Source organism: Apteryx mantelli, chromosome 4 (genome assembly GCF_036417845.1).
Source record: "Apteryx mantelli isolate bAptMan1 chromosome 4, bAptMan1.hap1, whole genome shotgun sequence".
In the NCBI taxonomy this organism is placed as follows: domain Eukaryota; kingdom Metazoa; phylum Chordata; class Aves; order Apterygiformes; family Apterygidae; genus Apteryx; species Apteryx mantelli.
In genome coordinates this window covers 87,384,176-87,401,341 of record NC_089981.1, presented here as the reverse complement: position 1 = coordinate 87,401,341, position 17,166 = coordinate 87,384,176, and the positions used below count along the sequence as shown (strand labels likewise).

The following is a 17,166-nucleotide window of genomic DNA, read 5'->3' as shown; positions in this document are numbered from 1 at the left end:
GTGTGAGAGAAAAGAGTTAGAACTCAGAGGACGGCAACCTGCTGATCTGCAACAGGATTTGGACAATGTCCTAATGCAGAAGTTCAAGCGTCCACCATAATTCACTATGACAATTTTGCTTATCTTATGATTCACATAAATCAGTTCATCAGTTTTTAAAAGTGCTTTCCAGACAGAACAGGGGTAGGAAGCTGGAAGACTATCTGGCAGCTAAATGAAGAATAGTAACACAGGACATACTACTAATAAAAGGAAAGGAGGGGCTAAACTTCTGAAACACCATCTCTTTACCAGGTGAGTTTAACACCCAGACTGTAGAGCTGGGTATACGTAACTGGAAAGCTTCACACAAAACCCAGCTTAAAAGGAGCATAAATTAATCTCCATTGCACAAGTTTCAAATTGCTATGCTTCACAAGAAAGGACATTGCAACCTCACACAGTCCCAGGTAGCATTAGGAAACCACTTTTGTGAAAGAAATCAGACCTTCTGAAAGCCCTAAAAAAAAATTCCTTGAAAATTTGCAACTAAAGGTCAGCCCAAATGTAGAGACTAGCTCTGGTGGCTCACTGCTAACCACGAGCTCCTGCAATGCCCACCTGAGCAGCCTCAGGACAAATCCAGACCTCGGCGCCAGGCTTATGTGCAAGGAATCGGCTCCATAGGACACGGGCTGGCTGCACAGCTCCTCCGCTTGGTCTCCAGCCAAAACCAGCAGCTCCTGCTGCAGCCAGCCAGGGTTAGGCTGGGTAGAAAGCGGTCTGGTCTCTGCCCCGCGCCAGGCATCCCATGCTGCAGGCAGCCTTGGAAGACCTCTGCAGAAGTGGTAGAAGACCCGTGCATTTTTTCTTCCATTCCCCTGTACCTTAGCTCCTACCTGTCTGCATGTACCAAAGCCGCAGAGGTGCAATTACTGGAGAATTAAGGCTTAGTTTTTGTTTTTGTTTTCTTTTAATGCAAAGCAAAACAAATAAAACCAACCCAGGATTCCCCACAGCCCTATCCTGAGAAAACCCAGAGCACAGGACTGAGCAAAAGCCCTTGGGCTTGGCACTCGGAGCATCGCCAGAACAGATGCCGAACAGGTATTTTTCCTCCATCATGCAGGAAGCTCTATGAATATATTAAAAATTTAGAAGGACAAACAGAAGAGGATAGCTTGGGAAAAAAAAAAAAAAGTGGGACAATGAATCTGCAAAATATTAATGCAAACCTTACTGAACAGGTTTAGATTAGTGCCAGACAGAAGCAATTGCACCTCCCATGCGGAGACGGGACAATGCTCCTTTCAGCGTTTAAGGTGTGCCGAGTCAGATCACACGCAGAGCGGATGCCAGCCTGATCTCGGCTGCTAGGAAAAGACACCTAAGAGCAAGTTACGATTTTCAGAGCTCTTCTCTTTCAGGAGGCAGGAACCCCCAAAGGCAATTGTTCACTCCGCGGTTTCCCAGCTGGGTTTCTCGGACAGAAAGCAGTACCAGGCTCTTTTATAGCGCGAGGCACAGAGGCTTTCAGAAATCATGTCCCTAACAGAGCCTTTATAGATTCAGCGCACTAGAAAGGCACCGTCTTACAACTGTCACCATTACTACTTTTCAGAATAAGCCAGAAATAAAGACTCATGGGCCGATTTTACTTTTTCATATGTATTTCTGAATTGCTTCTGTCATCTAGTTCACACTGCAGTAGCACTGCCAGGAGCGCAACTGCACTGGCTGCCAGAGCCCGGCATTCGACAAACAAAAATATTGATTTTGGTGGGTGCTCTGCAGATAAAGATGCCGCCGCTCCTCCTCGGTCAGATGGTTAATACGTGCAAGCGCAAAGCAGAAGTAATACTTCACAGCTGTCACTCCTACTTCCACTTTTACAGTATTACAACCTTTCCCTTGCTGAAGGAGCAAAACTCAGAACAGACAAAAGTCCCAGGGACCAAAGTCCCAGTGTTTAATAAATGCCATATTAAAACCTGAAACCCAGTACAGTAAGATCTGTGACTGGCAGTCCTAAGCGCAGCTATAATGCAAACAAGGCCTAAATGTATTTATTTCTACTGGCAGTTAGTGAAATTTCGATAGTGTATCTGCTGCTGCGGAGAAAATTGGGAGGGGAACCTACCTTTCACTCGCACACTTCAGACACTTTCTTATTCAAGGCCAATTAACTCAAGCAATGAGGGATTAGAAGCTCATTAACGATGTTAGGCCAACTCCGTTTATTCAAGCACCAAAAAACGGACTAAGGATTTGTATAAGCAAAGTGGCTTTACAGTTCTGCTACAGACATCAATGGTCAATAAAACATGTAGTTCTTATTCCTAGCAATAACCAGGGAAGGACAAAGACCTGAGGCAATAAGGATAACAACAGTAAGAAAGCAAAGATCAGGGCACATCTTAACAGCAGTTGCTTTAAAAAAAAACAAAAAAAACCCAACAGCTATATGCCTCCAAGTAGAAATTGTTTATTCTCCTACGAAATTTTCTTGGCAGATCATCATTTACAAAGTATCTGGCACGATCCTTCCAAAATTGAAAAGCTAGGGCTAGAAATAGACCCTGACCACAAAAGTACTATTTAGCAACTAATGCAGCACAAAAGATATAAACAAATACCACATGAGGGGGAAAAGGCCCAATTCTGACTCAGCTGGAGCAGACCACGGGCAAAAAAAAAACACAACAAAAACCCAAACGTTTGCAAGTTGCAACTACGTCAACTAGATTATTTGGAAAAGCTACTAGAAATTATTCACTTTCCTGCAGAGTAAGATACGTCTTTGAGCATAAGATCAAACAAATCAAAGAATGTCCATGAAACTAATAATCTTATTTTATTCCTGCACTGAATGTACAGATCAAGACATGGGGGGGAGGGAACAGTATTACAGACTACAAATTCAAGTAACATCAGAAGACTACATATTTTCTCAGCTGAGAAGGAATTTATTTATTCCCTAGAGATGAAAGAACTAAGTGATATGTCAACCAAAACATTTAAAGAAGAGTACCTATGTCTCTTCTTTTCACAATAAAAATCAGGGAGTTGATCAGATAAAATACTTAATCTCTTAACATCCCTACAGGTCAAGAAAGCTCTATTAACCCCACTTTATGCATAAGAACCTTACATGACAGACAGCGATGTTTTTAAAGACATTTTTTATTTCACAAAAGCCATGATGAACTCATGATAATTTGCACATAAAAAGGATACATCTGCTAAGCAACAGGGCACAGTCACGCAGGAAAGAGGTGGCCAGGATCCAACGTGCCGGACTTCGCTTCCCATCACAACAAAGAATCGGGCTTTCCAGGCAGGGAGGAAAACATGTTTTTGAGAGAAAAAGCACTGCCTTGCTTCAATTTTTTTTTTTTTTTTATAGCCACTTCTGTTTCATTAGAGAATTTTAAGACTGTCGCCTTACTTTTCTGGCATCGAAATTTAGAAAAAGAAACTTTTTACTGCCTCGCGCACACGAGCTGGGTCCCCTCCAAAGGGCAGAGCCGAGGCTCAACGCCGGCGTTTTAAAGGGCAGAACAGACTGCAGCTCTCGTACCATCGCTATCTGCACGCGACTTCCGCAAAAGCAGAAATATTTGAGAACCTACTTGTAGATTGGTCAGATAAAATAGATAAGCGCATGCATTTTGCTCGCTTTGGGGGTTTTATCAAAGCTATTTATCCCAGAATTGCAGTGCTTCATGCTGTAGCTGAGGTGTGTCTGCAAGCTCGTTTTTAACCATGGAGCCTCTGGGCAAATCCCTCCGACTTTTAATGTTATACATACGCTCTTCTGCCATATCAAGCCTTTCAAACCAAGGGCGCAAACCTCCTTGGACTCCTTTTCCTTAATGTAACTTATTTGATAGAATCTAGAGAAGTTCAGGTGAAAAACATAGATTTAAGTAGAAAAATCTAACTCCAACAAAGTTATTAACTGCTTTTCCAATTCCAGTTCATCAGAGATGAACTGAGTTACAAAACTATAGGAACAAGCCATAAAACTGTCTTCAGGAAGAACACAGATCTGTGAGTTTTGTTCTTTATTGTTGTTGTTTATATTAAAACAGTGGCCAAAATGGAAAGAATGTTAAAAAAATGCAGAGAAAATGCAAAGAAATTGGAAGAAAACTAGTTAAAAATGGAAGCAGGGAGATTTTTTTTTTCCTGTCCTAAGATTAAGCTTTGTTTTGCACATCTATTACATCAACTGTTGTCATCTTCTTGGGGAAGAGACGGAGAAGGGCTGATTCTCTTTGGCTCGGTTAAAACACAATGATTCCCTCTAAATTTCATTTTGTGTGTGCATACACACACATGTACACACATATATAAAAATAAATAACAGCGTGTGTCTGCTTCTTTCTGACTACTGGGATACAGCATTGCTCAGCTGTTTCTACTACAGTATAACCCATCATTTATTTACAATCTTATTTTTATATCTTATGATGATGAAACAAGGATCAGTAACACCTCTAATTTAACAGGTGTTTAGAAATCACAGCCTGGGAATGTCGTTGAAATGAACAGATATTAAAAAGTTTTTAATGAGGAAAATTATAATTTGTAAGTGTGCTAGATGCATAAGAAAGATGAAGTGTAAAGTACGCTTAGCACTTGCACTGATTAAGTGAAGAGAGGAAGTTTCATTCGTAATGAAATGACAGCACATCTTTCAGGATTTCACAGCTACCTGATCCTCCCAGTTCTAGCCAGAATGGAGAAAAGAAGCTTTTTCTATTTTTACATTTTCTATTATTTTGTCAGTTGTGACTGATCCACTCATTTAAATGATGTGACTTGAAAAGAAGAAACAAATATTTTCCTGCAGGTTAATCTAGTTAGCGAACACCGGTTTCCCTTCAGCAGCCCGGTTTCGAGGACTTTGCCAGCGGCTTCCTCCGTTCACCGGTTCGGCTTTCTTTAAAACAGGGGCAGAAACCCTTCTGCTTGAGTAACGTACATGTTGCAGCAATTATTAGAGTATAGTAGATTAGGCCTGACGAAGTAACTGGAAAGCACAGCGAAAGCTGCTTCGCTGCCTCTGCAGAACGTCCTCTTTAGAGGAAACTGCGATATCTCAGGACTAATTCAGTCGCCACGTCCATGCAGTCCTTGGCGTCCTTTCTGTCATAAGCGGCGCTGTAACGGAGGTTTTGGGATCTGCACACGTGCTCCGTGGAAAGCAGCAAGCCACAAGATCTTCAGGAGGTTAAACACCAACCTGTGGGTATTTCTTACCTAAGAGAGCAGCCAAAAGGCAGAGACCGAATGAAGAAGCAGCCCTGCCAAGCAGATCAAATCCAAACAGATTACAGTCACGTCCTTAAATAGAAACACAAAGCTGTCACGTGTAATATTACGCGTGCTATAAAGTGTCCTGAAGACACATTCTGCAAGTGTATTCCACCTGCGAGAGGCTTAAGATATCACTATTGCCCGGCTCTGTACGGAAATGCCAAACACCGAGCTCGCGTAATCAGAGGGCAACCACACAGGCTTCACGTGCAGGCTCCACCTGGAGTTACAGAAAGCTGCCCTGAACCAAGTAAAACAGTAGACACAGATGAGGTAAGGAAAGCAAAACGACAGAGCAGGAAGGTCAAAGCTGTAACATGAGGAAAACTCAACGTCCAGCGAGACCGCGTCCCAGGGAAAGGGGATGCAGACAAGGAAAGGGCCTGCCACCACCCCTCTGTACAGCAGATCAAGTGCAGCTAGCCTACTTGGAGAAACATGCGCTTGGTGCGTGTTGCACACCCTCTTCCATGCTCTCCCTGAAGCACCAAGGCTCCTAGAAACAGAGGTAACACCTGCTTCCTCTCCTCCAGGAGTCATCATTCCACGATTTCATGAAGGAAGGGCACAGTCTGCCTGTCCTCCTCCTCCTTCCCAATCCTGCCCCTGCAGAAGACCAGCTTTGCTGCCCAAGTCAACACAGTCAGCCTGCGCTCAAGAGATCCCAGTTTAGGATTTAGACAAGTCTCAACACCCACAGAACGAGGAAAAGAAGAAAATTTATGTTCATGTGTCCAAAGCAGTAGTCTAAATGAGCAATCTCTTGTGGCTGCTGAAGCAACGGCACACCATAAAACGTTCTCCTCAAAAACTCCCCATCATTCTCCTACCTCCCTTTCTCCCCAGTCTGGTATTATGAAGCAAATTTTATAACAGACTCTCTAGACAGGATCTATATTTTGACAAAGTTTTAAAGGCATTATGTTAATCAAAAGTGCCTTGTAGTTTTTTTTTTAATAGTCATTAATGCCTCTTTACAATTAACCAAGAAGCAGAACACGGGAACTCAAGCAGCGCTTTTAATTTAAATGCACACCTGCCTGACGAAATGAAACAGCGTTATCAGAAACTGCATAGCCTATCCAATTGCTGACCCAAATTCCTCCTAAACTTCATGCTGGTGTAGGTATTTTGACTATGCGGATACACCCACTACAGCTTCAGAAACCCTCTCCCCTCACAAGCTGCTCGGTGCTACAGAAATCGCCCACGTATTGGCGCCCAGCTCAGTTGCCTCCCTACATGTATTGTATCGTTATCTTCTCCCCTGCAGTGGAAGTCTTCTTCTTAAGGTACTGGGCATTTTAAGCAGCAACGCTTTTTTTTACAAAAAGAATTTTAAAAGGCAAAAGATCTCGGCTGTTTAAGAGAATCTATCGTAATATTTAAATTAACAACTCTCCTCTGATGGACAATACGACTGTCAATACCTGCGAGTGACACATCAAATATTCTCCCTTACCCCACTGTAGGCCAAAAAGATCAAAAGAAATTTCAGCTACTGCTGTTTGCAAACCCTGCACGAATGTAACGCTCAAAGATCGGTAGCAGCTCCTCGCTGCAGAGCAATGAGCAGCCATCAGGCGCTGCCTCCTGCTCTCTCCTGCCCAAATTTTAATTTGTAAGTTTTATCAAGACCTAGGAAAGAGAAAAGTGCATCAATACGAAAAGGTGTAACCCCACTTTATTCTTTCTACGTATTTTTTGCTGTTTATTATGGTAATTAATAGACATTTCCACAGATGTGCAAGGGACTTTACCAGTTACCTTCCATCAAGATTAATGGCTAAACCTCCCAAACATCTTGGGGAGTCTAACCATTATAATTCAGCTACTGTCTTCCACGTCTGAACATTAACCAGCCAACTGAGGCAAATGTAACGCACTTTAGGTCACTTCAGTAATGATCAGCCTTACACACAGCTAAGAATAAAACAAAAATATAGCTTTTTGGAATGGACCATCATATTAAATTTAAGATCTGACTTTATCATCTTTTTCCCTTTGGTGCCCCCTTTTCACTAATTCCGAAGGTAAACGGCACAGTGTAGTTCCCACACACCAGTCTCCTGCGAGGACATTCTGGCAACAACCGTTAATGAGAAATATAAAGACCATAACTCCATCCTCCCCAAGTTGCACATTAAGATGATACACTGATAACTCATCAAAATAAAATAATTTTTACCATACAGTAACTTAATTAGAACAGGAACCAGTACTTTCCCTCAAAGAGCAGCTTCTCAACACAGTGATAGTCACAATTTACGCCTTTAACACGCACAGTCGCATTAAGCTTGAATGGAAATAACATAGATTTCACTGTTTCTATTTAAGAGGAAGTAACGACGCCCTTTATGCTGCCCAGGGAACAGCAACACTAAGAAAGCTCAAGAAGGATTACGTACCAACACAGTCAATAGAATTACACTGCAAAGACCTCTTTATTCCGGGAAGGGAAACTGCTTTTCTGGAGTATCTCGAAATTTGCATTTCAACAGGCTACAGATCTGGCTGTCTACACTAACCTGAAAATATGTCTTGTTCCTCTTTCTCAATATGTCTAGCCAAATCTTTCCTCTTATGTACATGAAAACACGATCCTTCTATACTCTGCATTCTTGTGGAAGATGCAAAAATAGACCTGGGAGAAGAATAAGTCTAACATGCCGAAATATCAAAATATGGAATTATGGATGCTGTTTTCACAGAAGAGCTCAGTAAATGCAGCAGCCCTGGCTACCAGAACTGTATGGCAGGTCAAAGCTCCCACGGATATCCCTGACTGCATCTCACATGAGCTTTTTACTATCTTCAGGAGCAGCAAAATCAGTAGATTCACATACACCAATACACAGGATAACGGATTAGGGAAAAACACTGGAAGAGGGCAAGGCTTTGGAACAAAAGCCCTGGCACCTCCTAGTCTCCCTCTGTTGCGATACGTTACAGATTTTTTACCGCCTGCTCATGATGCAAGGCATCTGCTCCAACCATCTCTGTGTTCTGCAGGCCCAGAAGTGAGTAAGCGCGTGAGATCTGTGATGCTAGATGCATAGTGGTCCCCAAATCGGAGGTAAGATGTTAGCCTTTCCCCCAAACCCGTCTTCCTAACATCTCCATGTATACAAGACCCCTCCTGAATCCCTCTGCTTGGGACTTGTCAAGAGCCGCGTGGGAAGAGCCCCCACAAGAAAAGATGCACGTACACACCACAGTCCTGACGGGAAGGAGTCAGGAAGCAATTCCTTTCCCTACCTCCTCCCGCACTCTTTTCTCCGAGTCCCGGAGAGCGTGCGAGGGAACTGCCAGAGACATGGCCGAGCTGCGGCTGCTTGTTACAGAGCTCTCCACTAGCCCTGAGTGAAGATACGCTTCGGCTATCTGAGGGCTGAGAAGGTCCCTGGGGACTATCCACTGTGCTGCATAAAATGAATTACTCTAACGCTGGGGTAAAGGAATTTAAAAAGTTGAAGCACTGAATGGAAAGCGGTCTGTACAAAACGCTGGAATTTTCCCTCAAATAAGCCAGCAATCTAAGGAGGAAAGCAGCTTATCCAAGTCTCCTGAAGTAACTCCCCACAGCTCCGACCTTCACGTGACGGAGACATTTCCTGCGAGCCAGCTGCAGGGCCACACGTGACCGGGCAGCTCTGCATCTCACACTGATGCTCACAGGCTAAACGTTATCCAACACACAAAGATACGGCTCGCCCAAGAGCTGGGGAGGTGGGAACGGAGCGGGAAGGCTTTGCTCTCTCAGTGGGACATCTCTTATTTTGCTAAACAGAAGCGACTCCAGTTTTTTTAAACAAGCCACCCTCGAGCACATTCCCTACGTGAGGTCCGGGAAAGGGAGTGGGAGGTGCTCATCAAATGACGCCGCATGGTGCCATTTGGGGAAGCGCATTCTCCCATCTAGCAAACCACAGCCTGGCAGAAAAAGCGGTGTTACGTTATCTCACGCAGAGATCCCTTTGCTGTGATTAAACAAATTAACCTGTCAGAAAGACTGCTTACTCGGTAAAGCCAAACGGGAAGTTAAAACAAACGATCTTTTGCAATACCTCTTCTGCAGGCACACGCTGCAAGGAGATTCTGGCACGGCCTGGTAGAATAAATCACCTTTTGCTATTTTTCAGTGACCGACAGTGTCAGGTCTGCCTTACCTCCCCGCCCCCATTAAAAGCACAGTATCATCAGTTTTTATAGAGAATAAATGCAGATTCTTGAACAAAAGATCCTGCCCTAGTGACTGAGCTTTTATTAGACTCTCCGAATACACCCACTGCCACACAAGTTGCCATAAACCACACAGGTTGCTGCATCCACCAGAGCCTGTTAAGTGCTCTGATTGCTAGGAAACCATCAGCAATCAGGGAAGAACTTAAAACTGCTCTAAATGCCTAAAGAAATATAAAATCTGGAATCCTAACAAAATGCCAAAGTGCAAGAAAGTCTTGAGAACTTAAAAGCCAAGATATCAAGGCTGCTGAGGAACAACTTTTATGAACAAGGAGACTTTTATGAATAAGGAGAAATCTGTGTTGTTCTCAGATTGAATCACCTTGAGTAGATACTACCTCTTCTTTTCGTTTACAGCCATAACTAAGACACCAGGTGCCAAATACGCATAAAGGAAGAAAGCATATTTGTCTTTCCAGCTGCAGAGAGGGCAGACAGTTACCGGTGTCAGCCAAATATGCTGGCAAACTCCATTACAGCCTTGCTGACAGGAAGAGCTATTCTCTGACACGGATATTCTGCATATTTCTCTTATATGTGTCTTCCAACAGATTTTGGAATCACTGAGCTACCTCAAGCTATAAACCTTGGACACATTCAGAGTTATCCAGATGAGGTGGTAATGAAAACAACCATTGCATCTTCTGGAGATGAAGCTGAAGTAGCTACCAATATGCAAATGTTCTGATCTTTGATCTGTTCTTCCTTCTCAGAGATTTCCTCTGCTGTCGGCCGGGAGTTCAAAGGGGATGCCTGAACCGCACCGCTCGCTTCCTCTGAACCGACATCTCAGCCTGGGGTGCAAGGGAGAACAGGCATGGCTCACATAAAGCCCCTCTTGCGTTTCAGCACTGGTCTGCAAGGATATGTGTAGAGGGAATAAATAATAATAATAATAAAAAAAAATTAAAAATGTTCTCACCTCGTAACTCCTTCCTGTGCAAGTCTGTAGGACACCTTAGCTTCCCCCCACTGATTGCCATATGAATCAAAGAAAAATAAGGAAATCACCTACGCAGCAGACTGTCTCCTGCAGGAAGAGTGCTAGATTGTAATACTGCAACTGAAGTCAACATCAGAGCCAAGGCTGGTACCAACAGGACAGTAAACTCAGCAGAACAGAAACTCTTCCTTCCTCGAAGACTTAGAGATGCTTTAGTAACTTTTATTTTTCCAGAACCAAGGCAAATGAGGCACTCAACCCAAGGAATGCACACAGTCCTTGGGGACAACTGCTGTTAGTACACTTAAGACCATTTCCTACATCACCATTGACTCAGGACAAGACTGCTGGCACCAAGAGCACCACGGCTGCCTTTCTGGATATCGCCTTGGTACTAGCTGACAGAAGCACACTGAAAAGTTGCTACCAAGATTTCTTTGGCACCTCTGATATCCAACGTGAGAGGGCACAGCTGTTCAAAAAGAGGTGGAAAAGCAATGAGATCTTATTTGCAAGAAAGTTTCTGAGATTACTTGCTTCTGAAAATAAGGGATGGTGAGAACTGGGCATAAGGAGAAACGTTCTTTTCCTACCACAGTATCTTTAAATACTGGTAAAGGGACACCAGAACCCATTATAGCTGGATTCTTAGGAGACAGAGCCTGCAAGAGCTCACAAGGACGTGAAAAAGATGCTGTACAGTGGACTCGGAGGTGAGAGCCATCAGCTCAGAAACAAGTCATCTGGCACAGATACCTCATCCTTCCACTCCAGCAGTTAGCATCCATTTCAAAAGGCAACGCTTTTGTTAAACACCGAGCGGAAGGAGGCTGGGTCCTCACATACCCTCCTTGGCAGGAAAGGTACCAAACACAGGAGGTAATATTTAAACCCAAACAGCTTGGGTTTAAATACTGAATGTGAATGTTACATGATAAAGATCAAATTCTTAATAAAGAAAAAAGTCATAAAGATTAAAAAAAATTGGAAAAACACAGGCTTCCTCCCAACTCCTAAATATTTTAAAAGAGGATGTCAACAAGCTAGTGAGTAACACAGTTCTCACCGATAAACACACATCTTCCTGACTGCTGCCCAGCAGAAAAGCATGCAATTTTCCAGAACAGAAATGCTACAGCAGCAGGAAGAAACTCAAGAGCAGCTGGTTCGATGCCTTTCTAAACACTCCTGGTATGGAAACCCAAGAGTACACAGGGTTCAGGCATGGCTACAGCAAACACAGCTAACCGGCGGCTTTGATCTGCAGCGAAAGAGCGGAATCCCTCCATACGACAAATGTTTGACGGTCATTTGTATGTGTAATGTATGTTCACCAGGAAGAGAAGTGCTGAATCAGGGACGGCCAACCCAGTTGGTCTGTAGTTGCCAAAATGTATTTGTACAAAGTTTGGAGCATTTGATTAAAAACCATCATAGCCACAATTCTGCTCCGGTATTAAAAAAAAAGACTTAATGCTCCATTTTTAATCTGGTGACTTTAAATAGTAGAATGCTTTAATCAGTAAGTTCTCATGATCTGTGACATCAGACTGACATTAAGAATTATTTTCAAAATACTAGATAGATCCAGGTTCTCAATACCCACTGACTCCAACAGGAATTACGTGTACTCCAGAGCTCTGAGAATTAGGCACTGGTCACCCAAGGAGGTCCAAACCTGACTTGAACTGGAGAGAATTCTGCTTTTTATGGCAATCCTTCAAAAAAAGATATATGTATTTTTTTTTTTACGAAACTCTTTTTGAGCAGAAGTTTCTCTGCCTATCTGCCATGATCCAATTTCATTGCTCAGTATTTTTGCGCAGCAGTGATGAGTGACATAACCACACAGGTTACTACCAAAAAAAATCCCAAGAGAATAAGAATAATCCCCCCCAAAATCCGAAGAGAGTAAGACCGGGTGAAGGAAGACTGGCCCAGGTGAATCAAGAAGGAATGGCATTTCCATTATATTTAATAAAAACGTGTCTCTTGTTTCTGCTTTTAATTCAGCACATTCCTCTCCTCTTTTGCTTACTTTTAAAGAATGCTACTGTAGCACTGTTGATAAACCTGTTTGGAACAATAAAAACAAACCAGCTTTCGGACTGCTGCACAAGATCGTATTTTATCACGGTCTCTCAGTGAAGACGCACATCTAGCTATTCATCACTCGGAAGGAGCCTGCAGAGGGTGCTGGGCTGAACAAATACGTGATTTTTCAGCTCAGCTGCCAAACAAGAGCATTTAAAAAAAAAAAAGAACAGTTTACCTCAACCATTCTTTTGTTCCCCTTCTCCAAAATCGAGGATTAATTCAAACTCTGTTGGGGTACTTGTGTAAAAATCCACAAGAAGAAAGGCCTGGAGTAGCAGGGGGAGAAGGAAGTGGTTAGGAGGAGGTGGTAGCGGACTGTGGTCTTTCGCTCCCCGACAGAGCCAAGGGACTCGTGGTTAGGGCACTCACACGTGTAGTAGGAGACCTGAATTCCTTTTTATGTCTAAGGGGTGGTGACCCCACATCTCTCACCACCGCGACATGGAGTATTCTCTCCCCTACGTCCCTCTGCCAAACATTCCCAGTCATTAATCAACAAACTAATAAAAACACCAATGGAAGAAGTCACACTAAGCTACAGCTTAAGCACATCATTGCCCTAATACGAAATTTGTTTCCTAGCCCCTTCAGGATACCAACATCTACAGCTACATATAACCTGCTTCACAACTCTGATGGCCTGATGTCCTGATGCAACCGAATCTCAGAGGCTGAACAGAACTGGTCAGTCTGACACGGTCCCAAGTCCTTCTAGAGAACATCAGGGACTCGCAGACCGTGTGCTTTTGCAGGTCACCATGCGGGACTTGTTATGAAAAGTGACCTTGTACAAGTGACAGAATGAAGCACCACCGAAAAGCCGCAGGTTGGCTGAAAGGTGACACTGGCACCCGTGAAAACCCATTGAGACCCGGGGAACGTCTAAACACGATACAGGAGTTCAGCCGGGATGGGACCTCACAGGCCACTTCTTAGCATGGTACATTAAATTACACTTACATTTTCTACCGACTTATTTTCAGTTTTCTGCCCTAGGACACTGGGCAATCGGATAGTTTCTACCTTAACTGCAAGCGCGCAGTGTCTGTGCGGATGCACGAAGAACCTTGCGCTATTTTTAAATGATGCTTTGAGACTTCCCCGTGAATGACCAGGGCGAGCAAACAAAATCTTGCTGGAAAACCTCATCAAAAGCTCACTCTGAGAGCGCGCTAAGGGACGTGATGCCGAGGACGCTAACTATTTGATAGCGAGTGGGGACGAGGAAATACCGTCATTAAATTATTAAGTTCCAGTGAGGATCCCACCCTTCTTACTACAGCCTCTTTCAGACGTCAGCAATTTCAGATACTCTTAATAAGGTACTTTTAGAGAGAAATGGTTGCAGTGGATTACAATCTGTTTAACAGCAGTAACCTTTCTGAACAAGAAAAAAAGCTTTCCCAACACAGATGGGACAACTAACGCATTGGGATTTTAATGAAGCGGCAGCCCCAAACTTGGATCTACTTACACACGCTGTGAATAGATAAGAAAATAATTTATTTACGGATGTTTCTCACCCACCCTGAAATGCATTTCCGGGGGAAAAAAGTTATTAAAGCACTATCAACAGTCCAGCACTTTTGAGCAACCCTACAATCAACCGCTGTGCACCACATGACAGAGACAGGAAAAAAACCCACAAACACCAAGAAGACGGATTTCAATTTCAAGCTGCCATAGTAGTTACGAAAAGCAAAGCGGGTAGCAGATTTTCAGAAAGGCCTTAAATATGCTTCTGTAACCTAATAGTGAACACAAATATTTGCTTAACCCCCGCCTCCAACTTCCAAAAAAGAACTAATTACGCTAAAAGCTACCAAACGCCCCAAGAAGAATTTGAGGCATGAACCACCACCACCAAAAAGCATCTGAGAAAGAGGCCCATCTCCCACAATCAGAAAGACCGCCTCATTTAGACATCCCAAAAACAACTGGGCTGAAGACACGGGTGACTCATTATTAGCGATGGAACAGAGAAACCATTGGAAGAGGTGAGAGGAAAATTCCATGTCAATTCAAGAGCGCTCTCTAGCAAACCTCGTCTGCGCTCCGAAACGTAACAACAATTGAACGTTGACTAAGAAATGCAGTTCATAAACACTCCTGGCAGCCCTTAGAAAGCATACGACGTGCCATCTGTACGAAGAAGAGGTTTATCGTGGACTAGGAAAAGTAGAAGTACAATATTTGCACCTAAACGCCTCTGAAAAAGTTTACCTTAGTGACTTTCAAAATCAGCGTGACGGTAATGACTTTTAAAAATGAGTTTGCTTTGCACGTTTGTCATAACTGCGCGTACCATCCGATTCACCGTTCCCTCGATCCCATTCCTCCCTGTTCGCAGGGCTTTACGAAAGCAAAGAGGAGACCAACGACCTAGAAGCAAACGTAGACTCTCAAACTGCTTTAAACGCACCATCTCAACGCTCATTTTAAATGCACGGCAACTCCGCCAGTCTTATTTCGGCTTAACTTTGCCAGGTTGTACTACGGGAAGGCTTGGGCTTACTCCTATTTGAGGCTTTTTCCGGAATAGAAGGCGGATTTTTCGCCGAAGCCAAAGCCGGGAGGGGTTTGGGGGTTTTCTCGCTGCTCTATTTTTCTGGAGGGGGTACGTGTAGATGGCAGAGCTCAGAGCCATGCGGGACAACTCCAGGCAGCTCCGGAAGCGGAAGCCGTTGGGCACGTCAGTGCAGCTCGCCGCTAATTAGCGGGGCAACACGAAGCAGAGTAGATCTGTTTCCACAAAAAGGGCAAAGAGATGGCAAAAAATATATATATATATATATATTTCTGCGGCACAGCCGCTTGTTTGCGAGGGTGCTGCCGTGTACGAGATGGACGTACCCGAACAAGCTCAAGGCGTGTCGGATTTGGGGTTTACGAAACCGAAGTGTCGTTTTTACGGATTTGGAGCTGGACCGCGCAGAGAAGGAGTTTGCGGATCTCCGTGCAGCCCTCAAGGGGGGGGGGGGGGAATAAAATTAAGAATGAGTGTGCGGCGCGGGGGAAAGCTGCGTCTCACCTTGTAGACGTCGCCGTAGGTGCCGCTGCCCACCCGCTGGATGAGCTCGTAGTCCTGCTGCGGGTTGCGCCTCAGGATGTCCCCGCCGGGCCGCGCCAGCTGCTCCATGGTGGGCGCGGGGGGCCGCCGCCTTCCTCCCCCTCCTCCTGCTGCCGCTGCCGCTGCTCCTCGCCGCCCGCGGGCGCCTAGCGCGGCCGCCAGCCCGCGGCCCTCATGGCTGTGGCGCGGCGCGGCCCGGAGCGGAGCGGCCGGCACAAAGGCGGCGGCGGCCGTTGGGCCCGGCGGCCCCTCAGAGGCGGCGGCGCGGCGCGGCCTCCTCCGCCTCCTCCTCCGCCTCCTCCTCCTCCTCCGCCTCCTCCCGCCGCTGCCGCCGCCTCCCGCAAGGCCGCGCCGGCTCCTACCTGCGCGCCCGCTGCGGCGGCCGAGAGGGAGCCGAGCCGGAGCCGAGCAGGAGCCAGGACGCGGCGCGCTGCCACGGCACGGCACGGGACGGGACGGGACGGCACCGGGCCTCGGCGACGCCGCAGCGCCACGGCGCGGCCGCCGGCGCGGCGCGGCCCAGCCCGGCCCGGCCCCTTCCCTCGCTCCCTCCCTCCCCTTCCCCCGCCCCCGAGCCGCCTCCTCGGCGGGCGGCGGCGCCGCGGGTACCCGAGGGGGCGCGGGGGGGACCCGGGCCGGCGCCGCCACGGCCACGGCCACGGCCACGGCCACGGCCCCGGGCCGGCGGCCTCGACGGGGCGCGGGGGCTGCGCGCCGCCCTGGCCAGCGGGAAAGCCCGCCCGCACCCCTATGTCCACATATACAAATACACACATCTATATGTCTGTATACCTATATATCTGTACATCTGTATATCTATATATCTGTATACCTGTATAGACATATACCTATATATCTGTATATCTATATATCTGTATATCTGTGTATCTATATATATATGTATATCTATATACCTATATAGACATATACCTATATATCTGTATATCTATACACCTGTATATCTATATATCTGTGTATCTATATATCTATAATCTGTATATCTATATATCTGCGTATCTATATATCTGTGTATATATCTATAATCTGTATATCTCTATATCTCTATATCTATATGCCTATATAGAGACATACCTATATATCTGTATATCTGTGTATCTATATATCTGTATATCTCTGTATCTATATATCTATAATCTGTATATCTATATATCTGTATATCTATATGCCTATATAGACATATACCTATATATCTCTATATCTCTACATCCATATATCTCTATATCTGTATAACTATATATCCATATATCTATATATCTGTGTGGGGGTGCCGAGCCGGGCTGCTCGCCCCATGCTTGCAATAGCGATCCGCGCACACCAACATCGTCAAGACCCCAAAGGAGTTGCTGAGATTTTCTAGGTGCAAAAAAACGCCACGCGCTCCGTGCGGGAAATACGTTCGGAGAAGTCAGGTGGAAGAAAGGAAACGGGTGCCCGGTGTATGGTCTCGGTGGTGGCGGGGACACGGGGTTGGTTATTTAAGAGCAGG

At 45.1% G+C, this 17,166-nt stretch overlaps 1 protein-coding gene across 1 annotated transcript in view; it reads right to left on the bottom strand.

The window, feature by feature from the left end:
- Nucleotides 1-15,810, bottom strand: part of MAP4K5 (mitogen-activated protein kinase kinase kinase kinase 5) — a 71,363-nt gene extending 55,553 nt beyond the window's left edge. The window contains exon 1 of the mRNA XM_067295192.1: nucleotides 15,621-15,810. Within this exon, the coding sequence (XP_067151293.1) occupies nucleotides 15,621-15,728 (108 nt within the window). The 5' untranslated portion in view covers nucleotides 15,729-15,810. The remainder of the gene's footprint in view (nucleotides 1-15,620) is intronic.
- Nucleotides 15,811-17,166: the final 1,356 nt, after the last annotated feature.